The sequence below is a fragment of the Saimiri boliviensis genome, chromosome 2 (assembly GCF_048565385.1).
Source record: "Saimiri boliviensis isolate mSaiBol1 chromosome 2, mSaiBol1.pri, whole genome shotgun sequence".
Lineage (NCBI taxonomy): Eukaryota > Metazoa > Chordata > Mammalia > Primates > Cebidae > Saimiri > Saimiri boliviensis.
The window spans coordinates 168814150-168841413 of NC_133450.1; the positions used below are offsets into that span (position 1 = coordinate 168814150).

Here is a 27264-nt window from a genome sequence, read left to right on the forward strand (position 1 = left end):
AAGTCTTGCTTGTCACCCAGGCTGGAGTGCAATGGCGCAATCTTGGCTCACTGCAACCTCTGTCTCTTGGGTTCCAGCGATTCTCCTGCCTCAGCCTTCCAAGTAGCTGGGATTATAGGCGCCTGCTATCATGCCCAGCTGATTTTCCTATTTTCAGTAGAGATGGGGTTTCACCATATTGGCCAGGCTGGTCTTGAACTCCTGACCTCAGGCAGTCCTCCTACCTTGGCCTCCCAAAGTGCTGAGATTACAGGCATGAGCCACCGTGCCTGGCCGCTTTGGGGTAATTTGTAGTGTGCTGTTTAGTAGTGTTAGGTTTTGTTTTGAAGGAAACTAGGTACACAGACATGTTAGTAAGACTATGTGAATAATTAATGTAAAAAAATCTTGAGTATGTACTCATAACTCCTGAAACATTAACCTGAAGCTTTATTTCTTGATAAAAGCTTTATGAATGCTATGAGTTGAAAATATGTCAATTTAATACCATGATTTAAAAAACAATAGCAGATTTCACATGACTGTGAGGACATGGAAAAATCAAGATGTTAATTGATTGTGAGCTCTGGCTCACTTATTCTTCAGTAATGGTACTACTGGATAGATACTAATATTCTGTAAGCAAAAAGACAAATTTTTCTGGTCCAGGTCTTCCATTCTTCTGGTCCCCTTACTTTAATAATGCTAGTTCTCATCTTATTCTGAGAAAAAAAAAAAACTTTTAATTTTTAAACTTTTTTTTGAAATAGGGTCTTACTCTGTCACCTAAGCTGGAGAGCAGTGGTGTGATCTTGGCTCCCTGGAGCTGTGACCTCCCTAGGCTCAGGTGATCCTCCCACCTTAGCCTCCCGAGTAGCTGAAACCACAGGCACATGCCACCATGCCGGGCAATTTTTTTTATTTATTGTAGAGACAGGGTTTCACCATGTGCCCAGGATAGTCTCGAACTCCTGACATTAAGTGATCCACCCACCTTTGCCTCCTAGAGTGCTGGGATTACAGGCATGAGTCATAGCACCCAGCAAAAGAAACTTTTATTCTCAGGTCTAGACCATCAGATAAATTTATAGCTATCTATATTCAAATACTTTCTGGAAACCTTTATAGATGGAAAATTTAATACTGTTTTAAAAACTTTTAGGAATACTGTAGATTTAAAATGCATCATTTAAAATAAATTTTTCTCTCTCCTAGGTATTTAAATTTGACTATCTGGATGGCTAAGAACAGACATGTATCATATAAATGGAAAACTGATGAAACCTATAAGCCTATATGTTTAAAAGACTGACAGTGAAGCATGTTTTATGGGCTTAAATGCCACATATCCAGTTAAGTCCATGGCTTGGAGATGACAAGCACTTGTTTCTGGTATGTCTAGTGCTCTCAGTCATTGATTCAGTCCATACACAGATCAGTATAGAGAACTCAGAGGCCGAGTTGTACCTAAATTTTTACTTCCTTGTATAAAACAGTGCTAAATTGAGCAGATTGGTAACTGCCGGCAAATCATAAAGATAAATGAATGATTTACCCAACCCTAGAATTCCACAGGTAAAAGTTCTGATTCCTTTTTAATACTGCGTTCCTTAAAGGTCTTACATGAATATGCAAGGACATTTTATTCATTTTCATTTCATACTGTCAAAACACCGAACTCCAGAAAGTTAATTATTGCCATAATGCATTATTCTGTATGTAGTGTCAATTCATTTTAGTGGACAAAGAAGAAATATGCCAGTTAAAACATTTCTGCTACTGGGATTTTTGTTTTATTATTTGAGAATGTTAGTCTACTAGTTCTTAATAAGGGCTAACTTTTTCATCAAAGACTCGGGTACCTGTTACCTTTTCCTAGTGAAACTGAGGAGAAAAGTTAACCAACCGGGTTACTCCCACAGTTTGCCCATGTGTTTGTTATTATCAGTTATACAGGTATCCCACCAAGTTCAAGTCCAAAGAAATCCCTAACTTTTTCTGGAGCTGTGAGAAACACTGATTTAAGACAGCTTTTCTTTATACTTATTTCAATCAAATATAACATGCCTGTCAAATTACATGTAACATCTAATGAAGATAGGCAGATGTGAAAATGTTGTCATGAACATGTCAGTCAACCTCCTTGGTGGTTGAATTTGACTTTTATGTAATACTGGACGCACATGGACAAAAGTCAGTATGGTGAGAGAAGCAAAAGCACTTTCTTTAAACAAACATTTCAGTCCTCAGTCCTGTTTAAGGATAATCAGACATTTGAATTTTACTGGGAGAAAGGTCAGTCATCTCTAACATCATGTTGCAGAATTACACAACACAAGCACATTTCTGCCTATTATACCAGCTTCTTTGTTTCTAAAGAGTTTAATGATACAGGTTTGCTATTTCCATTAGAGCATCTTTTCTCTGGCCAATGGGACAAAATAAAGTTAGTGAAGCCCTCACAGCACCCTACGAAAAATCCTTGCTTTTATACAGGATTAGAGGCAGACTTCATCTTGACCTGACATCTGTAACCAGGTAAGTGTATGTGAGTAGGAACATAAACAGCAGTACTGTGTCAGCAAAATCTAGCATCATATTATTGAAAATCACTAAAGTGTATGGTTCTCTCCAATTGTTCACATACGAAGTCCAGTAAGTTCTCAGATTCAGATGGATATATCTGCAGTTTCTCCAAGCAGCTAAGAAAACTTCAACAATCAGTTCGGCTCAGTCATGTATGACTTTTTTTTTTTTTGAGATGGAGTCTTGCTTTTTGCCCAGGCTGTCCAGTGGCGCAACCTCTGCCTCCCAGGTTCAAGCAATTCTCCTGCCTCAGCCTAAGTAGCTGGGATTATAGGCACATGCCACCATGGCCAGGTAATTTTTGCACTTTTAGTAGAGACGGGGTTTTGGCCAGTCTGGTCTTGAACTCCTGACCTCATGAAACACCCACCTCGGCCTCCTGAAGTGTTGGGATTATAGGCGTGAGGTCACTGTGCTTGGCTGATGTATGACTTTTATCCATTGATCAAAACGCACACACACACACACACAAGCCCAAAACAGGTGTTAAAACTACCTATCACATATACCTTTTTTTGGGGGTGGGGAGGCGGGAAAGACTTTCTCCAAATTATCTCTTGGTACCATGTTGAATTGTGGAGTTTTGACCACAGGCACAACTTAAATTGAACCAATGAACAATTTCAGTGATCCTGAAAGTTCTTAATTCCTATGAATAATTATCAAGAGTTCTGAGAATGATAGTTATCTATAAACCAGCCTATGACAAAACAGGTTTCTTGAGGGTTAATGATTAAGGAAAAGGCAATAATGCTTGAAGTGACTATATATCAACTAGTTAAATCAAGGTCAGCCTGTACAAGCAGACATGAATTATGAGAATGATGCTATATTCTATGGCTTCTTGGTAAAACTATAGATCTGGTGGGTCATGGGAAAAAAGGGAGGGTGAAGAAAAATAACATTTCCTTTGTTTTTATCATCTGGAGCGAACTGTTTAGTTACCCTGTTTCCCGAAACAATACAGCCTCTGGGACCAGTTAACTAAGAAATTATTTCCTTAGCAGTAAACCTAGCATTCCATCAGTTACTCTTGTAAATAGCAAGAAATTAATTTACTAGAAAAGTTTGATAGAAAAATTCTTTAATCAAAACAAGTTTACACGTTGAAACTTATGGCTTAACTAGAATAAATCTAAGTTAAAACTGTATAAGGACCAAACAGATAATGACTGGTATATATGCAGTTCTCTCATAACAGTGATTCTTAGTTCCACTGTAAGACCTCTTAAAAACAAAAATTCAACAGTTATCCCAGAGGGTTAACCATACAATGTCATACACAGATGCTGCTAAGCCATTTTTTCCATATTCATAAAGTTTCAAAACATGAGAAGTAGCCTACTTATTGAAAAATGCCAAATGACCTAACAGTCAAAATACTTTAGAAATGTTATCTCTTTAGTTAACATACCATTAAATTTTGTAACATTGGTCTCACCCTGATTTTGTCCATATATGTCAATGTACAGACTATCAAAGTCCTATGTTGGAACAACTGATGTTTGTATTTTTGGAATCTAGAAATGAAAACTTCTAATATAGCCATGCTTTCAGGTAGGCAAATTTCCTTATATAGCATTTATTTATATTTACTGTGTAAGCATCATGGATTTTTTTTCTTCCAATTAAGTACAATTATTTAGTGACTTCCTAAAGGAATTTTTAACAGAGAAACTTGAGCCATTTCTCAAAAATAAACTTTAGTTTCCAGTTTTAGTTACTAGTGCCTGCCTGTAAAAGGACCTTAAATGATTTAACCCTAAAGCCAGATTCATTCCTATATATACCCAGTCTGTTATCTGCAGAGAAGTCTTAAGACTTCCCTGGATGCCCAGCCACAAAACTAAATTACCTTCAAAAATTAACTTAACTTTTATAATTTGTAGAATTCTCAAATCAGTTCAATGTCAGTTGGTTAACTAGTTGTCATACAAAAAAACAAAAAACCATACAGACCACACATTGTTCCAAAGAAGCCAGATAATGTAGCACAAGGTAGACTGAGATTAAAATTACCTTTTGATAAAAAGGGAGTGAGTACTTGTATAGAAGTAACATTTTATCTACCATAAAAATGCTCAACTTCTACAAAACCCACAAACAGTGAAAAGACAGTCTGGTAAATCCAAGGTTTGTAAAAACTATGCACAAAACCCACTGTATTTGGGAAAGGAGGAAAGGTTTATACAAGTAGCAGTTTTAAAAATGTAACTTTGTTCTACTATCAATTACACAGTAACATACACACACTAATTGAAAATATGCTACAACCATGTCCAGAAAAGCAGTTTAACAATGGATTTTACCTCACATTTACTGTATAATGTAGCTGTTAATACTGCACAAGTACACTTAGCAATAATGTTTACTTTGAAACAAAGAGAAAGGGATTTTTCCCCACAAAACAAGTTTTCAACATCAAAACCTATGCTTATAAAAATTTAAAACTTTCAGCAGTCTATTTCAAATGGAAACCATTACAAACTTCTTAAGTGTTCTCTATATTTCAGGTATGTCAACCTAGTTATCTAGTGTAGAATCCTTCAGAGATACTTCAGCCTCTCTCTCTTCACTGGATGGCCTGAAGAAAAGGGAAAGAAAGGTACAACAACTGGAATTAGGACTTTCTTCTGATGAGGAATTTTTTGAATCATGAAAAGACTGAAACCAACCAAACCAAAAAAACTTTTAAAAGTCATAAATTTTTTTTCTTGAAAACTGTATCCTACCATGTTGTACCTTCTTCCTAAAGTAATATGCACATGAAGCAAAATAACTCGGGGAAAGTGCATGGACCAAGCCTTTTCATCATTTCTAGCTTAAAAGTGAATTCTCTTAAAGAGCATGAGAATGTTTTGTATCTGTGATACCAACATATTTTAAAACGTTAATAAAAACGGGTTGCCCGGGTGCAGTGGCCCATGCCTACAATCCCAGCACTTTGGGAGGCTGAGGGGGGTAGATCACTTGAGGTCAGGAGTTCGAGACCAGCCTGGCCAAAATGGTGAAACCTCATCTCTACTCAAAAACTACAAAAATTAGCTGGGCATGGTGGTGCAGGCCTGTAATCCCAGCTACTTGGGAGGCTGAGGCAGAAGAATCGCTTGAAACCAGGAGGTGGAGGTGGCAGTGAGCTGAGACTGCGCCACTGTACTCCAGTCTAGGTGACAGGGCAAGACTCTCAAGCTATAGACAACAAGATTTCCGTCAATTTCAGAATTAGAAGGGATGCTTCATTCTAAGTCCTTCAAATGTACAACAGAACAAACCAAGATTTCAACTATGTAGGGTGGATATTATAAAATAGCCTGTGATTCTCCATCTAATTTTTCACAATTATCCTCTCACAATTCAACAAAGTGTGAATGCAAGTTATTACTAACAGTATCTCAGTAAAAGTTGTCCAGGGGCAAATATTTTCTTTAACTGGGTTCCCAGCTTGCTCCATTCCACTGAATTCAGTGGCAATCATTGAAGATAAAAGGTTTTTAGTCTTCTGCCTTTTTTATTTCCAACTTACTGAATTCAGAAATTGAGTGATCAAAAGATAACTGCTTATATTAAAACAACCCTGGAACACAACTGTGATTAAAAACTGGAGAGAAAAGCACTAGAAGACCCATTAAAACCTATTCCTCACTTTTTCTTCGTGCTGGCCTCATGGTTGTCTTTGTTGTCTTCATTGCTCTCCCCGTTATGTTGTGGCTGATTACCATCTTGAGCGTCAGATCCTCCATTTAGAGTTTTTGACCCTTGGAAAGGAATCCAATAGAAAAACTGTGTTAAAGCTTACAAAATAATAACTGGATGTTTTTTATCTGAAATTACATTGTAATACAGCCCTCTCTTGAATGTTAGAATTGGGTTTTCATGCTTTGTCAAAAAAAAAAGCGGGAAAGGGGATCACTACCTGAATCTTTGGGTAGGCTAAGGTATCATAAAAAGCAGGATAACTTTCTATGGGTACAGGAAGTGGATTATTATTCTGATTTTTCTGGTTGTTACTGTTACCAAGAAGACTACAGGGTGTTACAATTCTTAGCATGTTGATTTATTCTACTACTTCGAAAAAGCAATGTGAATCAAACTTTAAAAGATATTAGTGTTTAAGAACAAAATGTGTCAAAGGGATATTTCCTAATTGATATTTTTGTTCATAATAAAGGGGGCTTTCCTGTAAGTCGTATTAATAATTTTTTAAGGGGACCCATTATTCCCTAATAAAGCAACAACTGAAAGACAAAAAAATCCAACTGCTTTTGAAATGTCAGCTTCTACCTTAAGCAGCTGACATGAAGATGTTTAGTAACAACACTGGAGGAGTTGATAATGGTACTATGATTCTGTTTTAAGAGTCATACATACATTCTGAAATGTTTATCAGTAAAATAGTATGTCTGGAATTTTTTATGAAATAACTTTCAAGAGAGGCATAGAGAAAGCTATGGGCTACAAAAGCACAATGATCATATAACAATAACTGCCAAAGCTGAGTGACAGGGACATGGGAAGTTATATCTATTTGTGTACATTACAAATTTTTCCTAATACAAATGAAAATAACTACTGTTAGTAATAAATACTAGCAGGATTCAACTATACTAATTTAGCGAAAAAGCGGAAGCTAAGGTTGGGTGCTCTACATAAATGCTACACATCTAAGTGCTTTGTAAGACTTTCATTTAATAGACAAGGTACAGAATTGTTTTGGATTTGGGAATATTTGCATATATGTGAATTTATCTTGGGGTTGGGACCCAGCTCTGAACACGAAATTCACTCATGTTGCACCTATATACGTAGCCTAAAGGTAGTTTTCACACAATTTTAATAATTTTATATATGAAAGTATGTACATTGAGAACCATTAGAAAGCAAAGATGTATCTTGGCTACCCATGTGGACAATCTTGGTCACTTGGCACTATCATTGTTGACTGAAATTATATGCTACCAATAAGCAATAATTTTCTTATTCATACATAAGTACTTAATAGTAAAAATTATGATATGGCATTAATACAGTAAAGAGATTGTTCAGGGTAACTCAGCAGCATAGCAGCATCACTAGAATACCTGTATCAGCTGTTAACAAGTAATGGCAGGTTTAGTTTCCACCTATGATGCTGTGTTTTAATTTAAAAGGCTACTCTATGCTATTTTATTTTTTAGGTGAGAAGGAAACATCAGAAGCAGCTGAGCAACTAGGAAGTGGGTCCTCTAGGGATGGGGAGGCATTGTGAGGGATGGCTTTTTAAAAATGTTTCTCCAGAGTCATCTGCCTCATGATCAGTGGTTTTTGCCTCAGATGTCTCTTTTTGATATAAACTGACGCGATTTTTTTGTTTTGAATGTACATTGCTTTAGTCCTTCTTAATAATAAGCCCATCACATTTTCACCATTTTGCCTATATATGCTTTTTCTGTGGTGTTAACAATGAGACTATGTATCAAAGCAATTTTTAAAAGTACTCCTGGCAAATGGTTTAAAAACTGGTATAAAACTGTCGGCTTTTTATCACATACCTGTTTGTTCCTTTTCTAGCTTTTTGTTTGGCCCTTTCTTCCCTTGGTCTTTGGTTTTATTCGCTTCCTCATGCTGTCTTTGTTCAGCAAGAGATTTATTCAGCACTTGTGTGATCACGGAATCTCCTTCACCAACCAAAAACATGTTCTTAAACTTGTTATACAACATTGTAGACTTTTCCATGATAACCTGACTAACTTTGAATCGCCGTATCTGAGAAAACAATATATATTCATCATCACTGTTTTCCTAATTGATTTTTTATTTAAACAATTTTTAAATGAAGTAATGCAAAATTCAAAGAATCTACATGACTTGAAATCACTTACTTTTTTCAGTGTAGTGATCATCTCTGTGTGTTTCTGAGCTTGTTGCATTGTGACCTGAAGTGAAGCAAGTTCATCCAAGGCCTCAATGCATCTGTTCACATCCTTCATGACAAAACAGTAATTTCATAGCTGTTAATTATAACACTTATAATCTGTTTCTAAAGATCACTTAAAAAAAAAATAAGGTAGTGCAAAATAACCAGTAATGATCCCTTTTAGGTTTACATATAAGATTATGTGAGAAAAATAAAGGATGTAGCCATAAATGCAGTTCTGTAGTTGTAAATGAAGTTAAACACTTACAAGATTATCAATTTTGAGTGAATTTTTAATCTCAGCATGTATCCTTTGAAGTCGAGAATCCATTGATGTTTCTACAAATTAAAATATGTGAAAAACAGTAAACAGTTTTTCTAAAATCAGTATTTCTGTATACAGGCTAAGTATAATGAATTAGTGGACTTAAAAAAGTTCTTAGTAATCTCACAGATACACACAATAGCTTAACTAAGAGTAAGTAGTTATTGCCATTTTGTGTCTGGGTGAGAAAAACAACATGCAGTGTAAATGCAAAAAACCACCACCTGGCTGTGTTTTTTTCTAAAATGAATAGTCCACATCCAATAACGCCTCTGCTTTCCATTCGCTAAACACCTGCTTTTCCCAAGAGATTTGTCTGAAATGGGAAAGCATCCAGCTTTCAGCAAGTGTACTGAAATTTGACACCATCAAATAATTAATGAGCGTTAAACTTAAAGATAACTCAAGCAAGTTTATCTGATTATGCTTATATTACAATGCAATTTATATAAAGCCCGTTAGGGACCTGCAAAAGTATATTTGTTGGATATAAGAGCATAAAATGATTCCAAAACCAATACACAAAAAGTTATGTCTATATAACTTCCTTTCCATGTGTAATTTTATACATTTTAGAAAGTGAAATAACTAACCTCGCTTCTTCTCCACTTTCTTAACTTCTGGCTTCTTTCCTTCATCTTTATTCTGCCTATCAAATGTTAACACAAATATTTCAAAACATTGGAACTTTGTGACTGATTACTGAATGCCCACAATCCCTATGTAAAAGCTAAAAATGTTTTCCTTAAAATAAATCAATAGCCTAGACTGCAAAGGAACTGACTGTAGTTCTTAGAACTGTGCAATTCCATAGTATAAATACAAACAAAATTCAAATCAACATGCTAAATTAAATCATATCTAACTTTTCAGTGACATCATAATGTGTGTTGGTAAACGACCAATTTCAGGGTCACTGGACAAATAGGCCACAATGGGAAGAGAATACCTATAAATATTTAACGGCTTCTACATCAATTATTTTTAAAAGCAGCAGGTTAAAATAGACCAATTTAATTGTTGCCCACATCTCCAAAGAGTAGATAATTGAGGAGTTTTGTAGTTAGCTTCATAGTTAAATAGACTTAAGATACCATACTTTAAAAAATTTTGGCCAATATATCAAACTTAAATGATGTCCAGTAACATTCACTAACATTTCACAAATTAAAAGGTACCATTTTATTGTCAATCACAAAAATAACCACTTAAAATTGAAATCTTAATTTCTAGTACCTTGGCTTAAGAGTTCAGGCCATATTATGAACCAATTCAAATAGACAAGAACAAAAAATATCTAAAAATCAGGTTTTTTTTAAAAAAACTTTATTTTAAAATTTTGGTTACAGTTTCATTTTCTTAACAAGTCTACTACTGTTTAATCTCTCAGGATTAAAAAAACAATTAAGATTCTAAAGAATTAAACAACAAAGGAATGTCAAGGGAAGGGCCCCATTCTCAGGGGTAAAACTGCTATTCCAGTTTAATGCCTAGCTTCAAAACAAAATGAATTTTTATATTTTCTAAATGAATAATGTACAACCACCATCTGAGCTTGTTATTACTTTCAAACACAAAGCTTCATTTTAAGCTTGGTTAAAAAAAAAAACAAAAAACAGGAATGATGGTCGACCTTAGTATGTAGTGTGTACCTTACAGGAAATTTGTTAACAATCATAACACAGTAATGCCATTAATAATGAAGTCCTCAATTTAGAATCTGGAACATTCTTCCATCAAGGGGGGGAGGGGAAAATTCAGTCCAATGAGTCTGTCTCAAGATCTTCATCTCTTGTTTGCTCCACTTGTATTCTCTTTTCAGTAACTGGATTAATGCTTTGAGCCCAAAATGAGATATATTTTTTATTACTGTAGATTACATGTTGTTTGGCTGGGAATACAATACAATAAACTTTATTTTGCATAATGCATTTCATACAAGCTGCATCTGAAATGCTTTACAGAGCAAAACTGTCCAAGTACAAAGTTTTGTAATAACAGGAGAAGGAAAGAAAACACAAATATTAGAATTTGAGAAAGTTACATTGGAGGACATTCAAAAGAACTGAAATACATAAAGATAACTTTGAGATACTAAAGAGGAGTTGGGCTACATATACTAAATAACAACTAATTTTATCTATTAATTTTGGGAGCACAATCAAGTCAAAAGCAACAAACAGTCCAACAACTTTTCAGTGAAAAGATAGAAAATGATGTGACAAAGAATAACTTAAATATTTACAGAAGTGCTTAAAGTCTAACAGATTGGAGGGAGTAGTATTTCTGAGCTTTAGATAAATTATTTAAATTACTCCCTCAAGCAGCTAAAAATACTTGTATATCCTCCAAACTAAGAAAGCAGAATAAAATGCTGTACTTGTGAAGAAAGACTTTGGCTTACGGATATATTATGTAGAGAAAAAAGTACAAAATTACTCAAGGATAGTTTCACTGCTCATCATTAACTTTGTCTTAGTGACCTAGAGCATGTTTTAAAAATCACCTCACTAAACAACAACAAAACAAAGTTTAGTCAGAATGTAAGACACTTCACAAGGAAAGAAAAGCATGTCAGAGAAAGAACTCAGAAGTGACAAGAGTAGGAAAGCAAATGTAATAAAGACGCAAAGTCTGTTCATCATTGCTATTACTTTTCCTTCTAGTAATAAAATTATATAATGAGGGGAAAGAAATTCCCCATGGCAGGTACTGTCTCTAAGTATCAAAATTTAAGAGAAAACAGCTTTGAATTTGATTTATATTGCACATATATAATAATATACACCCTGTCGGCCTTTAGATATACTTTTACTGGCTTCCTGGGTTTCCAAATGTGCTTTTGTTACTTTTGCTGGTCTTTAGGGTGAGGCCTGCTTGGTGGTATAATGAATAAAGGGTATTTCCTGCATTCTTTCTCCACCGGCATATTCTCACCACTCTTCCTATGCGTATTATTATACAAATAAATGGCAGAGTATGTGTATACTTCCTGCAAAGCCACTATCAATTAAATCCTATCTGCACTTCCAGTTTAAATTTAAAAATAATTCAGTGACTGCCTCAGTCAATTTCATCCTCTCAGAAAAGAATGAAGCCTGAAATAAGATCATCATATACTGAAGATTTTTCTAACACATGAGAAAAGTCACTTCTTCAAAAGGCTTCATAAAGTCTGGAAAATGAAAGTCTATTGTTTAAAAATTTCATGCTAGCCTTTAAAAAGAACCCAAAATTACGGAAAAAAAATACTTACTGCTCAGTTTCCATTTGTTCCTCTTGCTTGCGTTTTCGATCTGCTGCTTCTTTCTCATGTTGGCCTTTCAGCATATTCCTTCTGTGAGCAGCCTGAAAGTTCCTCCCACCTTTTCTCTTCTGTTTTGAGAATTAGGATGGTTCAGTTAACTAAAAAGTCAGTGACTAGTGCTTACAGAATTACAATCTTGGGAGAAATGCAGCAGCTAGTTTTTTTGTTTTTGTTTTAAAGGGATATATATACGCAAAATTGGCAACCTAAAAAAAGCCTCTGAATTACACCTATCTCTGCAAATTTAATTAATGACCGTGAAATAATCATCTTGTTTTCTGCCCTGCTATAGAAGTGATGTCCTTTGGATAAAATGAAGTATGTCAGTCTGTTTGCCTCGCTACACAGTGATTTTACTTGAGTAATGACAAGCACACCACATGACATATCCAATTTAAAATTTTTGGTTTCTAAAAAATTAAGAAATGAGCCAAAAATAGGATAAAAGTAAACAAAAGATTTACATGACCTGGATCTGTAAATCTCTAAGGCTATACACAAAATTTTTATTTTTCTACACAAAAGGATACACAGTTTTAATAAGATTTCCAACAACTATAGCATCCAAATAAAGTTACATACCACTGATAAAATGTACAACAGGCCTGAAGAGTGTTAAGAATTTCTTTGGGGTAAGTAACAAAAGTCTTATAAATCCACCTCTTTTAACATTTGTCTTCACTGGACACAGCCTAACCTTTTCTAGACAAGTGAAGTTATTGGAAAGGTACTGTTTATTTAATTTCCAGATTGTAATTGTGAAATACTGAGATAAATTTAGAGGACAATAAAGGGATGTTTCAAATATGCTTTGTAACATAGCTAATTCAAGTCCATTCAAAAAGGTAAACAAATTCAGTTCAACTATCACTGATATTTATAGACCTCCCTCAAAATATTAAATCTTTTAAACTAGGCAAAGATTAGGAAATACATCAATGGTCAGGTACAGTAGCTTATGCCAGTAATAATCCTAGCACTTTGGGAGGCTGAGGTGGGAGGATCACCTGAGATCAGGAGTTCAACTCCAGCCTGGCCAAGATGGCAAAACCTCATCTCCACTAAAAATACAAAAATTAGTTGGTCATGGTGGCACATGCCTGTATTTCCAGCTACTCAGGTGAGTGAGGCTGGAGAACTGCTTGAACCCAGGAGGCACAGGTTGCAATGAGCCAAGATTGTGCCACCGTACTCCAGCCTGGGCAATGCAGCAAGATTCCATCTCAAAAAATAGAAAAGAAAAAAATATATATGTAAACTAAGAATAGAACAGCCATTTTCTATATGTAAACTTTATACCTTTTCACCTTCTTGATCATCTCCTTCTTCTTCAGAATCGGAGGTTGATGTAACCCCCGTTTTAGCTAAATTTTTCCTTTTGGATTCAGCTTCCTTCTTCCCCTCTTTTTTGTCTGGCTCTTTTCTTGGTTTATCTTCTTCCTTCTGGCCCTCTTCTTCCTTCTTAAGCTGCTTTTTAGGTTGTTTTTCCTCTTGCCCCTTTTTCTTACTTTTGTCCTCCTCAGTGATGCTATTTCAGAGAACATAACAATGTGTATTTGTCATTCAACTATATTCTCCCAGTCAAGTGAATAGTATTTTAGGTATCAGTAAGTTATAATTAATTCTTTTATTTAAAGGCAAATCTAAAACAACTTAAAGTTAAATAGTGTCTTCACTATCCAATCATAAAAGAAATTCTGTCACAGAACATCCTTTTGGTATAAATTAGAAGATAAAAGGTGGGCAAATACCTGGCTCTTATGAACTTAAATTCTATGTATTGCTAAGAATAAATTATTTAAAAAGTAGATACATTAGGACAAATGGAATTGTGGACATAAAATCAAATATGGTCATTTTATAACTCAAATATTCTTTGCAGGGTAAAAAGGTCCCAACTTAAGCATATAATGGTAAATATATAGCCAGTAAGCATGTTTTCAGACAGTGCTGTGCTGACTAGCACCTAAGTATTCCCATCACCACTGAGTTTCAGACACCACAAAACAAGAGAAACTACCTAAACTGCTCAGGAATCCCAATTACTGCTGCATATTTATGCAAATTGGTACTACAGAAATAGGCTCTAGGAGAATCAAATTATGCAAATGCTAACCATGCTAATTACTTCTGTGGTTGATTCATATTCTTCTAAAACAATTCCTTCATAATACTTCAACTTGAAGCTTGAACAAGCTGTTTAAAAACTATAACCTTAGGGCCAGGTGTGGTGGCTCACACCTGTAATCCAAGCACCTTGGAGGCAAAGGCAGGTGGATCACCTGAGGTTGGGAGTTCAAGACCAGCCTGACCAACAAGGTGAAACCGTCTTTAAAAATTTTTTAAAAAGCTACTCGGGAGGCTGAGGCAGGAGAACTGCCTGAACCCAGGAGGCGGAGGCTGCGGTGAGCCCAGATCACGCCATTGCACTCCAGCCTGGGTAACAAGAGCGAAACTCCGTCTCAAAAAAAATAAAAAATAAAAAATAAAAACTATAACCTTTTTACTGTCCAACGAATTTCACTAAGATTTTCACAAATTATTCAATTAAATCAATGAATCTGAGAGCTCAAAGAGACTTCATGTCATTTAGTTCAACCTCTTCCATTTGACAAATGAGAAAATGATGATGCAAACATTCAAATAACAAGCCCAATACCTCAATTTCAAATCCATTAAACCTCTTTACAGACAAGTGATTCCTTAACCACTTAAGAACTATTAAGTTGGAAAAGAAAAAATTTACTTTTGCCCCTTTAGAAACTTACTACATAATTATCATTGGGTATGCTTATTTTCTAATGGTCCTATGGGTTTCATCCTTTTTTTTTCTTTTTTTTTTTTTTTACTTTAGCCTCTATGAGATTAAAACCATCCTGTACTTTTAGGCCGGGCGCGGTGGCTCAAGCCTGTAATCCCAGCACTTTGGGAGGCCGAGGTGGGTGGATCACGAGGTCGAGAGATCGAGACCATCCTGGTCAACATGGTGAAACCCCGTCTCTACTAAAAATACAAAAAATTAGCTGGGCATGGTGGCGCGTGCCTGTAATCCCAGCTACTCAGGAGGCTGAGGCAAGAGAATTGCCTGAACCCAGGCGGAGGTTGCAGTGAGCCGAGATTGCGCCATTGCACTCCAGCCTGGGTAACAAGAGCGAAACTCTGTCTCAAAAAAAAAAAAAAAAAAAAAAAAAAAAAAAAAAAACCATCCTGTACTTTTAATAAATCAAAGTAAAAGCAGGCAAGTGAAACTATTTGCTTTCTTCAGTATTTCTACTGATGTAAATATTTTGATAATAATCAGTTTCCTAAAAATGGAACCAGAGTCACATTAAAAAAAAGGCATTTCTGTGTCTCTTAAATAATACTGGCCAATTACTTTTCCAAAAATGTTACATCTGTATGGAAGGAAACAGCTATTAAAAATACAAATACCAGAAAAAGAAAAAAGAAAAAAAAAAATACAAATACCACTTGACCCAGCAAATCTGCTTCTAACAATGTATCCTACATATTTGGATATGTACAAAACAAAAGATGATAATGTTTTTAAAATCATGTATCCATACATAGAAGAGATCTTAGTATTATAAAATATATACAGTGGGATACCTACGCAGTTAGTCTTTAAAAAGTGACTTTAGGCATTTATTTTAAAAATCTATCCTAAGGTGATAAAAAGAGATTATTTCAAGGTTTTTCTAATAGCACCAAAGCAAATAACTCACATAAACATGACTATCACTGCTTGCTACCAATGAGTCTTTCCCAGTGGTTCTTCCATGAGATGCAGACTTAATGACAATTTCTCTTTTTAGCAGGTCAAGGGATATTAGCAAAGTTATATTTGTAAATTTCTTAATCTTTTAATATATGTTAATATAAGCAAAGACTAATGCAAACACAACCCCAAATACTTCCGTGGGCTTTAACAAACATTTCTGAGGATTGTCAGTTGGTTTTTACCTCTTCTGGGCTCTATTTTACTGTCGTGTCACATCAGTATCCATGGCAAAGAAGCAGACACTAACAGATACATGCTGTTCTCATGGTGAAGAGCAGAAGTTTCAAAAGAGCTTATACAGTTTAGTTCTGCACTCTAGTGAGTGTGTGCCCAGATACACAGCCAAGAGTAGCTACAGCTCACACCCAGCCTACGTACAGCATGAGTAAGAAATGTTGCAAAAGCTACTGCTATTTTCAGGTTGTCCATTGCCTCAGGAAAAAGCTCACTAACAGAGAAACTGACATCAGGACCAAAAACCTAAAACATGTATCACTTGCTTTGGGGTTGGGAAACTGGAAACCCCAATACATTATTATACAATGGGTAAAACCATTGGACCGTAGAAGAAATAAGAAAATATATTCAATGAACTTGTGGCTTTGGGTGAAGAAGTTTCAAAATAGAATACTGGTAGCATGAACTGACTGTTATCAAGGTAAATTTGATGGTGTTCGAGAAAGAGATGTGTTCAAAAACGATTAGCCTATTTTCAAGGAAGGATGTAGGACTTTCAAATTGAGTGAGAGCCTGGGGCAAGGACCTAATAAAGGTTATAGCTGCAATCCTTAAAAATTAAAATTGGGCCACGCGTGGTGGCTCACGCCTGTAATCCCAGCACTTTGGGAGGCTGAGGCGGGTGGATCACGAGGCCAAGAGATCGAGACCACCCTGGTCAACATGGTGAAACCCCGTCTCTACTAAAAATACAAAAAAAAATTAGCTGGGCATGGTGGTGCATGCCTGTAATCCCAGCTACTCAGGAGGCTGAGGCAGGAGAATTGCCTGAACCCGGGAGGCAGAGGTTGCGGTGAGCCGAGATCGTGCCATTGCACTCCAGCCTGGGTAACAAGGGCGAAACTCCTTCTCAAAAAAAAAAAAAAGAAAAGAAAAAATTAAAATTGGACTGCCTTAATCCTTAAGATGGACAAATGATTCCTGAGGGGCGGTTTCTCAGAAAAACCTATAAACTCAAAGTATCTGTTATTAAATATAAAAAGATAAGCATGTCTGATAAACTCTTATGAATAATTGCATAGGAACCTGACCAGATTAAATACTCATACAAAAAGTACATTACCAAAAGTGACACCAGAGTGGCATCAAGAGAAATTAAGTGAGGTAAGTCTAAGTTCCTAAAAAGGAATGCTGGGCCCTCAGATCACTATGGTCTGAAAGCAGGCTGAGAAAGCTGCTGAACTGATAAGGAGGGCAGTATTTTCCAAAGACCTTTTCAGATGCAACAAAGGATGATACTGAAAAAGCAGAGAAGTTCCAGAGGAATCAGCCAAAAGCCATGAAAATAAACGGATCGGTAAGCATACTCCCAGGGAAAACTGGGACCTAAACAGGGAACACTAATTATATCCAAAATAAAGGGATCTCAAAATATTTTCCAGCAGAATTTCAGATTTCCTAGAGAATGACTGCAAGCTCACCTCTTAAGTACCCAGTTTCTTTCTTTCTTTTTTTTTTTTCTTTTAAGAGACAGAGTCTCACTCTCACCCAGGCTGCAGAGTACAGTGGCACAATCTCAGCTCACTGCAACTTCCGCCTTCCAGGTTCTAGCAATTCTCCTGCCTTAGCCTCCCGAGTAGCTGGGACTACAGGCGCATGCTGCCACGCCCTGTTCATTTTGGGTATTTTAGTAGAGATGGGGTTTCACCATGTTGCCTAGGCTGGTCTAGAACTCTTGAGCTCAGGCAATCCACGTGCCAAGGCCTCCCAAAGTGCTAGGATTACAGGTGTAAGCCACCACACCCAGCCTAGTACCCAATTTCTTAATTTCACTACAATAGTTAAACTATGTTGTATTTTTCTGCCACTATTTTTAAAAATTGACAAGTAAAAACTTTATGTATTTATGCTGTGCAACACAACGTTTTGATGTATATATACGTTGTGGAATGGCTAAACAAGCTATTTAACATACTACCTCACATACATATTTTTATTTTGTGGTGAGAACCCTTGAAGTCCACTCTCTTAGTAATTTTGAAGTACACAATATATTGTTACTATGTGCCACTATTTTTGAAAGTAAATACAGACTGGTAGTAAAATAAAACTCTTTAAATATATTTTGGTTGTAACAGACCAATTCTCTAATAGTGTTCTACAATTAGAATTTTCTGTAATCAGTTCATTCAAAACAATGTAAATCTATGCTTAACAGACATACCCACTTAAGCATTTCAAATCTTTAAACACAACAGCCATAAAAAGTTTTCCCCTCTTTGTCTAAACATACTGTCTATTCCTTCTGGCAAAGATTCCCCAAAAATGCAAAGTAAAAAGGATGCCAAGTAGAAAAGGCAGCAAGAGAAAAATGCAAAAAAACAAAAAACACTCATAAGTCCCCAGATAACAGTAGTTATACTAAAATGCTTTCAAAATTAAATTTACACACAACAATTATTATAACCCTATTTTTAAATAAAGCACCTATTCCGGAGGAGATAAAAAAAAGATTAGTAGGCTGGGCACAGTGGTTCACGCCCGTTAATTCCAGCACTTTAGGAGGATGAGATGGGAGGATAATTTGAGTACAGGAGTTTGAGGCCAGCCTGGGCAAGATGACGAGACCAGTCTCATCAAAAAAATTAGCCAGGTGTGGTGGCACATGCCTGTGGTCCCAGCTACTTGGGAGGCTAAAGTGGGAAGATCCCTTCAGCCCAGGAGTTTTAGGTTACAGTGTGCGACTGCACCACTGCACTACAGCCGGGGCGACAGAGTGAAACAACATCTTTAAAAATCAAAAAATGTGATCTAGTTTCAAATATATACTAAAGTTCCTCAAACATACCATCTTGCCCAATTTCTCTATTACATATTTGACCTTGATCTAAGTATTTTTATAAATTGATATACCAAAAATTCTAAAATTAATGAAATGATAAATAGTCATTCTCTACCAATTTTTGTTTTACAAAATTTTTCCAGGTTTTCCTGTAATTTTAACAAAGAGCAAAATAACAAACATCCTGTAAGAGAAAACTGATAAAAATGCAAAGAGATATATACTTGTTTAAAGTCAAATGTCTCATTTATTGCATAACTAATTATACATTAAAAATAAACTCACATGTCACTCTCTGAAGGACAGGGCTGTTTAACCACTTTGGGTCTGCCTCTTGGTTTTGGAATCTTGACTTCTGTAGCTAATATTCACATGGAAAAAAATCAGTAACTACTAGTTTCTCTTTAAGATATAAATCTCAGATATAAAGATTAGAAATGATACTATATAAAAATATTAGTAGCTTATTACATATACAATTATTTCTAAATTTTAAAAATAATACTTCCCCACCATGATTGAAATGAGCAACAACCAAAAATTAATAAAGAGGTAAAAAGAGTAATAATCCTCAAATTGTCCTTGTTATGACTGAGGGCTTAAAACATTTTTCACTATTGTTTTAACAGTAATGTCACAAAATTCAACTTTAGAATAGAAAGTAGCACTTTATTTAATATTAATATATATTATAATATTACTTATGTAGTTACATATCTTTGGAAGTTCGTATCAGAATTCACTGAGTTTCCTAACACTATTAATTTGATTCACTGCAACAGTAAATTCCAAAATATTATGTAAATAAAATTTTTTTTCCTTTTCCAGGTTATTATCTTACCCCCCATTTTCAGTAAGAATCCTATTGAAAAGAAAAAAATTCAATTTTGGTTAATTTCCTTTTTTTACTTTGTATTAGGAAAATCCTTCCAAAACACTTCCAATTTGCCAAATTAAGAAAATACTTTTACTAGGCAATGCTGAAAAGAGCTGCATACTGCAAAAATCAAAATCCCTATCAAAAAGAACACAGTAATTTAAAATATTAATGGCTTTAATCAAATGCTGTTTCTCATTCTCTGATTATAACTCCATTTTGAAATCTTATGACTCTTAGGTGAAAGGTAAAATAAACCCATTATTCATAATTTTAATCTCACCACAGCCTCTCTTACCACTATTTAGGGAAAACATAATGGGGATAAAGCAAAGTTTATTTCAAATTTAAATACTTTGAAACAGAGCACAAATCATCACATTTATCTCCTCTGAAATCTGTATGTTACACATTATCAATTGCCTATTCACTTCATTCCAAATTATTTGAAGCAGCAACACTTTAAATGGACTGTAATATTAATCACAAGCCAAACAGATATTTAAACATCAGTACTCCTACCTGCAGGTCGTCCTCTTTTAGGACTCACTTTTAGATTAACAGATGCTGTTGCTGTTGTCACTACTCCTGCCTCCTCAGTTTCTACTTGTTTTTCTGCCTGAATTACAAAAATTTAATTAACTTATTTAGTAAATAGTAGGCAAAGTTTAATTCGATGGCAAAAATATGCCAATTTATGGTAATGTGAAAGTATAACCTCTATATGATCTTTGTTATTTTCCAACAATCAACTCAGGGTAACATCTTCAAACTTATTTTATAACTCTAGTGAACAATTCTTTAAAAAATGCACTTCTTAGAAATGAAGTCATTTGTAAAAATAAAGCTAATATTCTTGATGAAATATGGAGACCAAAGTAAAATGTGATTACACTGCAACTAACACATTGCTATTTCAAATTCTTTGTTCATATCGACACATTTTATTTCTAAACTGAGACTGTTACCTAACAGTTCTCTAGGAGTTATTCTTATTAACAGAGAGTAAGGAATCCCCTGACCATTTGCATACTCTAATGCCCTTTGGTAACTGCTGGTCTGACTCTCCCGGAGAGAATGGCCCCAAATGAGAATCAGTATTATTGATTTAATTAGAGTGGAACAAAGGTTAAGAACCACAGATTAGAAACAAAATATAAGTATCAGGCCGCAGTTGGTACTAATCATAATTGCAAAAGGAGGTAAGAAAGAGACCAAAGGAGGAGATGACGGGCTACTTTCCCATCTCCTACAACTATTTAGAATTCAGCATTAACCGTATCACTAAAGATAAGTGCTAGATGGCATTCAAAAAACATGCATAATCCAATGTCATTGATTAAAAAAATTAAAAACTGCCTTTTCATCAATGATTTGGTTTGTAAACACAATGCCCAGTGTTGGTAAGAACGTGGAGAATCACTCTTCACACATTGACTACCAGTGATCAACAAAGTGGTACCAATAAACTGATAATTTATGAAAGAGCATAATTATGAATGAGTATTGGCAATATAGAACGTGTAAATCTCTATATAGGGTTGGACCTGGTGGCTCACACCTATAATCCCAGCATTTTGGGAGACTGAGGTCGGTGGATCACTTGAGGTTAGGAGTTCAAACCAGCCTGGCCAACATGATGAAACCCCATCTCCACTAAAAATACAAAAAAATCAGCCAGGCATGGTGGTGTACACCTGTAATCCAAGCTAGGTAGGAGACTGAGGCAGGAGAATTGCTGGAACTCGAATGGTGGAGGTTGCAGTGGACCAAGATCGTGTCACTGCATTCCAGCCGAGGTGACAGAGCAAGACTGTCCCTCCCAAAAAACAAACTATATGGCAATTCCACTTCTCAGAATGTACTTGTTTCTTTTAATAGTTTTTAAAACATTTTTTTAATAACTGAAACATAATGATGCATATTAAAAGTATTATTAAAACTAATCTAAGGTAACCCTTGAATTGTTCTCAGAGAACACTGAAAATTTCTCCCTAAACATTAGCTCAGATTTTATTTCTAGAATTTTAAGAACTTACAGACCAAACTGCCCTGCCCCAATCCTGACTCAATAGGTCTGAGTCAGAAAATCAGGCATCAATGATTTTATAAAACTCCCAGGTAACAAAGCTTAAGAACTCAAGACTGAGAGCTCTTTTCCTACTGCGGAGTTAAGAGGGCATAATTTGTCTAAAATTCACTTATAACTGATAAATTCCTTGGTGTAAAGAAAACTCTCTTCACTTACACTTTCTGGAAATAAACCAAGACACTGAATAAGAATTATAGGTAGGGTTGGGCGCAGTGGCTCACACCTGTAATCCCACCCAGCACTTTCGGAGGCTGGGGCAAGAAGATCACTTGAGGTCAGGAGTTGGAGACCAGCCTGGCCAACATGGTGAAACCCCTATCTGCTAAGAATACAAAAATAAGTCAGGCGCCTGTAATCCAAGCTACTCAGGAGGCTAAAGCAGGAAAATCACTTCAACTCACAAGGCAGAGATTGCAGTGAGCTGAGATCCTGCTACCACACTCCTGCCTGGGCAACAGAGCAAGACTCCGTTTCAAAAAAAAAGAATGATAGGCAGAAGAGATGGCTTTTAAGGAGGTACCAATACGTGTAACAAGTTCATCAATAATAAAGTAATTACAAATATATTAAACACCAATACTAAGAGATCAGCCCTACCATGCATATGTGTTCATGACTATTATACCAAAATCATGCAAGTCAGAACCATTCCTCATGAAAATAAAATAAAATAAGTAGTATTTACTAAAGAAAGGGCCAATGAAGCTATATGAAATATACACATTTAAAGCTTTTTTTCCCCTATTCTTAGGACATGCTTAAACATCCTAAATGCAAGTATTCTAAACTTAGACTACAGACTTATTTCTTCTCTATTTTACTTGCTCTGAGACCTCCAATTCTTTAATTCACTTTCTCCTCATTTCTTACCCCACTTTCTAGCTCTACCACCTTCCCCAATCTTAACTAAAAAGCTCCCCCGCACCCTCCTCACACCTCTCGATAAGATTACTATTCAAGCGCATTTGCATGTCCTCCAAATTATTATTTTACTATATGTCCCACAAATCCTCAACAGAGAGGTTACTATACAATTCTACCTTCTCTGTTCTATTATTCTCAGCTGCTGAGGCCTGATGAAAAAAAAAAAAAAAAAAAACTGTACAAACATGCATTCATTTTATGCAATCACAGTTGAGATCTCAAAGTCACTTTACCCTATTTGATCAGGCCTTCTTATCCCATCAACAGCTAACATAGTCAATCCATTCTTCCTGACTTGTGCCATATCCAAAGTCTTGCTTTGATGTGGGGGGAGGAGAAGAAAAAGAAGGGCTGTAGAAAGGAATTCCCTTAATTTCCTACTGTTCCAAGAAATTTTCATTGCCTCCTCCATCCCTCCCCTTCAGTGTTAAAGAGACTGAAACAGGCCAGGCGCGGTGGCTCAAGCCTGTAATCAGAGCACTTTGGGAGGCTGAGGCGGGTGGATCACGAGGTCAAGAGATGGAGACCATCCTGTTCAACATGGTGAAACCCCGTCTCTACTAAAAATACTAAAAATTAGCTGGGTATGGTGGCCCGTGCCTGTAATCCCAGCTACTCAGGAGGCTGAGGCAGGAGAACTGTTTGAACCCAGGAAGCAGAGGTTGCAGTAAGCCGAGATCGCGCCATTGCACTCCAGCCTGGGTAACAAGAGTGAAACTCTGTCTCAAAAAAAAAAAAAAAAAAAAAAAGAGACGGAAACATCCAGCAGGGCACAGTGGCTCACACCTGTAATCTCAGCACTTTGGGAGGCCGAGGCAGGCAGATCACAAGGTTAGAAGTTCAAGACCAGCATGGCCAACACAGTGAAACCCAATCTCTACTAAAAATACAAAAATCAGCCAGACATGATGGTGCATGCCTGTAATCTCAGCTACTCAGGAGGCTGAGGCAGGAGAATCGCTTGAAACCAGAAGGTGGAGGTTGCAGTGAGCCAAGATTGCACCACTGCACTCCAGCCTCGGTGAAAGAGTGAAACTCTGTCTCAAAAAAAGAGAAAAAAAAAAAAAAAGAGAATGAAACATCCATCTCCTCCTTGTTAAATCAATTCCTTCAAATGTCCCCTCTATTCTCTCTCATCCAACACATACTTACATAAAATAATTTATACTGACTCCACATCTTTGATCTTTCCTAGTTTCGCAAAAAGAAAGTGTTAAGGCATCTACTGTCTTTTGTCATTTTAACACTTTCCCCTAGCCATAAAAATCTCTAATAAGTTGCCACATTCTCCTTTCCTTCAAAGATTTCAAAAGCATAGTGTAACTTTACCATTAAACACTTATTCTCTAACCCCTTAATCTAGTTTCCGTCCTTACCATTTGACTAAACGGAGTTCACCTTAAAGTCTCATAGAGGAGCCTATTTGGCAAGTATCTTACTGGAACCCTCTCTAAATCAGGACATTACTGACCACCCCTTCATTCTGCACATTCTTCCTCCCCCTGTTTAGCTTGATACCATCTTAGATCTTCCCTTGGCAGTTCATTTTCAACCATAATTACGCACAGCAATCTTCTCCCATCTCCATCATTCCTTCAGGATTCTGGCGTTTGCATCCTCTCCATAAACAATTCTCCTTTGACCTCATCTATTACCCTATCTTCAAGCCAGAGACTGCATCCGTAACTTACATCTTTTCTTTCTTCAGTGCCAGAACAATATGGATCTTCAATCCAATTCCCATGGGTGCTTCACCTTCCCCTTACCCATGCCTGTGATCCCAAACCAACATCCTCTGCACTCCCATTAACTAGTTATTCAAGTTAAGACCTTGGAGCCACCTTAGATTTTGCCCCCCACCAACCCCCACCCCCGCCTTTACCATCCACTTCTAATCAACCATCAACTTAACCTCTTAAGGAGCTCTTAAATCCCATCTCCTGTCTACACCACTTAAAATATCTGCTATAGGATCCTTGTCTTTCCAGGCTCATGCCAACTCCTTAGAAAGGCCTTTTGTAGCCTAAGTTGCCAAAACATTAACTCTCTATTTTAAATATTTATTTTTTTGTCTCAGAAAAAGTAAGTTCAATGGAAACAAAGACCTTGTCTTCTTTATTCATGACTCAATTCCATGCCAAGGCCAGTCAAGTTAGTACTAAAATTCTTAACAAATTTTACAGTGAACTGGTCTCATTGCCTCAATCCAATCCCCATCGTTCACACTGCTTTCTAAAAATGTCACATTTAGGCTAGGTGCGGTGACTCAGGCCTGTAATCCCAGTTACTGAGGAGGCTGAGGCAGGAAGATCACCTGAGGTCCGGAGTTTGAGACCAGCCTGGCCAACATGGTGAAACCCTGTCTCTACTAAAAATAAAAAAAATCAGCCAAGCATAGTGATGCATGCCTATAATCCCAGCTATCCAGGAGGCCGAGGCAGGAGAACTGTTTGAACTCAGGAGGTAGAGGCTGCAGTGAGCCAAGATCAGGCCACTTCACTCCAGCCTGAGCAACAGAGCAAGATCAGTCTACAGTCCCAGCTACTAGGGAAGGTAAGACGGGAGAATTCCTTGAGCCCACAAGTTTGAGGCTGCAGTTAGGTGTGACCGCACCCGTGTACTATATATAGCCTAGGTGACAGTGCAAGACCACATCTCCTAAAAAATGTTTAAAAAGAAGCATCCAAATTTTAAAATAATTCAATCATTTCCCATCACTTTTATTATGTTCCAAGGACTTTATGACAACATCAGGTTTTTTTGGGACCCATTTTCTTCAAAGTTTATGGTCTGTTAATACTGAAATACAACCCTCAAAATGCTTTAAACGGAATTTCCTCTGTGTCTGTATATACTATTCAAATCGCTTCATGTGTCCTTCCCCGCTCCTTCATCTGCCTGACAAAATTCTGCCTGTATTTTAAAATCGTAAGGTTATCACATCACCTCCCACCCATACTGCACAGCAGATAAAAAAATCACTGTAATTATTTATTTTCAGTGTACCTTCTCATTAGATACTCAACTCTTAGTTTTCTTTGTATCTTTGCTATGTAATAATTTGAGACATAAATAGGTCAGAAAAAGGTGTGAACAAAATTTTATATATGGAAGGAAAATTTCACATGAATTAAAACCATGTACCTAATCCTGCACTGTTACTTACACTCATTTCTCACAACAATGTTGTGAAGTAACAATAACAACAACATAATAATGGACAACACTTATATAGCACTTAGTAGTATTTAGGTACCAGGATTCAACATAAACGCTTTACATATGTTAGATCATTTAATCCTCAACAACCTTGAGTATATATTTCTATCCGTTTTAGAGAAAACTTCAACCAGAGTCATTAAAATTAATAAAAACTGGTGCATTTTATTTCCCTTACCATTTAAGTTATTTTAAGGTGCTATATCACTAAAAGAAACACAGGTAGTTTGTCAAATAAAATATAACCGATAAAAATTAAAAGGTTTAGAATAAAAGGTGAAATTTAAAGTTTCATATTATCTACTCTCCCTCAATCCAACTAAAATAAAAATTCTTTTCAGATCCTTGTGGTTGGTGAGTTAGTGAAATTACCTTTCTCTTTCTCCCTCTTCTGGCAGCTTTTGGAGTAGTTATGTCAACTGCTTTAGTCACATCCTAAAAAAGAAAAAAGAAAACTGAATACTGAATAAATTACTCCAGGAATGAACGAAACCTTCTTAAACTAAAAGTCACAAGCATGTTTCACTAAAAGCACTGGGAAAATTTGTTTTGCTCTGCAGACTTTTGAAATTCTAAACATTATATCTTAACATTATGGAGTGAGAAAAATGTATCTTCACTGTCAGTTCAAATATAAAAGTCAAGCTTACTAGTATACCAGGAAATCTATTTAAATTTATAGAACTACTTTTTCTACACTAAATTCTGAATTTTCGGGTTGTGAATTTTAAAGGATGGCTGGGATTCTGAAGATCATCTAACAACCATTTCATGAGGCCTAAATGAGTAATCTTTACTCACAGATTACCATACAGAGTTTGAAATCAACCTAGGTTTTAAAAATTTTAGTCTCATGCTCTTTCTAGTGCATCGATTACACAACACTTCTCTTTAAAAACTATCCTTGCCAGGCGCGGTGGCTCAAGCCTGTAATCCCAGCACTTTGGGAGGCCGAGGCGGGTGGATCACGAGGTCGAGAGATCGAGACCATCCTGGTCAACATGGTGAAACCCCGTCTCTACTAAAGGTGCAAAAAATTAGCTGGGCATGGTGGCATGTGCCTGTAATCCCAGCTACTTAGGAGGCTGAGGCAGGAGAATTGCCTGAGCCCAGGAGGCGGAGGTTGCGGTGAGCCGAGATCGCGCCATTGCACTCCAGCCTGGGTAACAAGAGCAAAACTCCGTCTCAAAAAAAAAAAAAAAAAAAAAACTATCCTTAACACTAACCACCCTACAGTTGGACTTCATGTTTTACATATAAAA

General features: G+C 36.3%; 1 protein-coding gene across 5 annotated transcripts in view; it reads right to left on the reverse strand.

Moving 5' to 3' along the window:
• Positions 1-4730: 4730 nt before the first annotated feature.
• PSIP1 (PC4 and SRSF1 interacting protein 1) overlaps positions 4731-27264 on the reverse strand; it is a 48868-nt gene continuing 26334 nt past the window's right edge. The window contains exons 6-16 of one of the 5 annotated variants that reach the window (XM_003928145.4): positions 26375-26437; positions 20290-20386; positions 19176-19251; positions 13390-13618; positions 12040-12158; positions 9377-9432; positions 8727-8797; positions 8424-8525; positions 8094-8307; positions 6209-6320; positions 4731-5149 (exon numbers count right to left, since the gene is read on the reverse strand). In XM_003928145.4, coding sequence (XP_003928194.1) covers positions 5089-5149; positions 6209-6320; positions 8094-8307; positions 8424-8525; positions 8727-8797; positions 9377-9432; positions 12040-12158; positions 13390-13618; positions 19176-19251; positions 20290-20386; positions 26375-26437 — 1200 coding nt within the window. In that variant the 3' untranslated portion in view covers positions 4731-5088. Of the gene's footprint in view, positions 5150-6208; positions 6321-8093; positions 8308-8423; positions 8526-8726; positions 8798-9376; positions 11959-12039; positions 12159-13389; positions 13619-19175; positions 19252-20289; positions 20387-26374; positions 26438-27264 lie in introns of those variants that run through there. The other 4 variants (XM_039474888.2, XM_010338738.2, XM_039474890.2 and 1 more) reach the window with 4 other exon arrangements.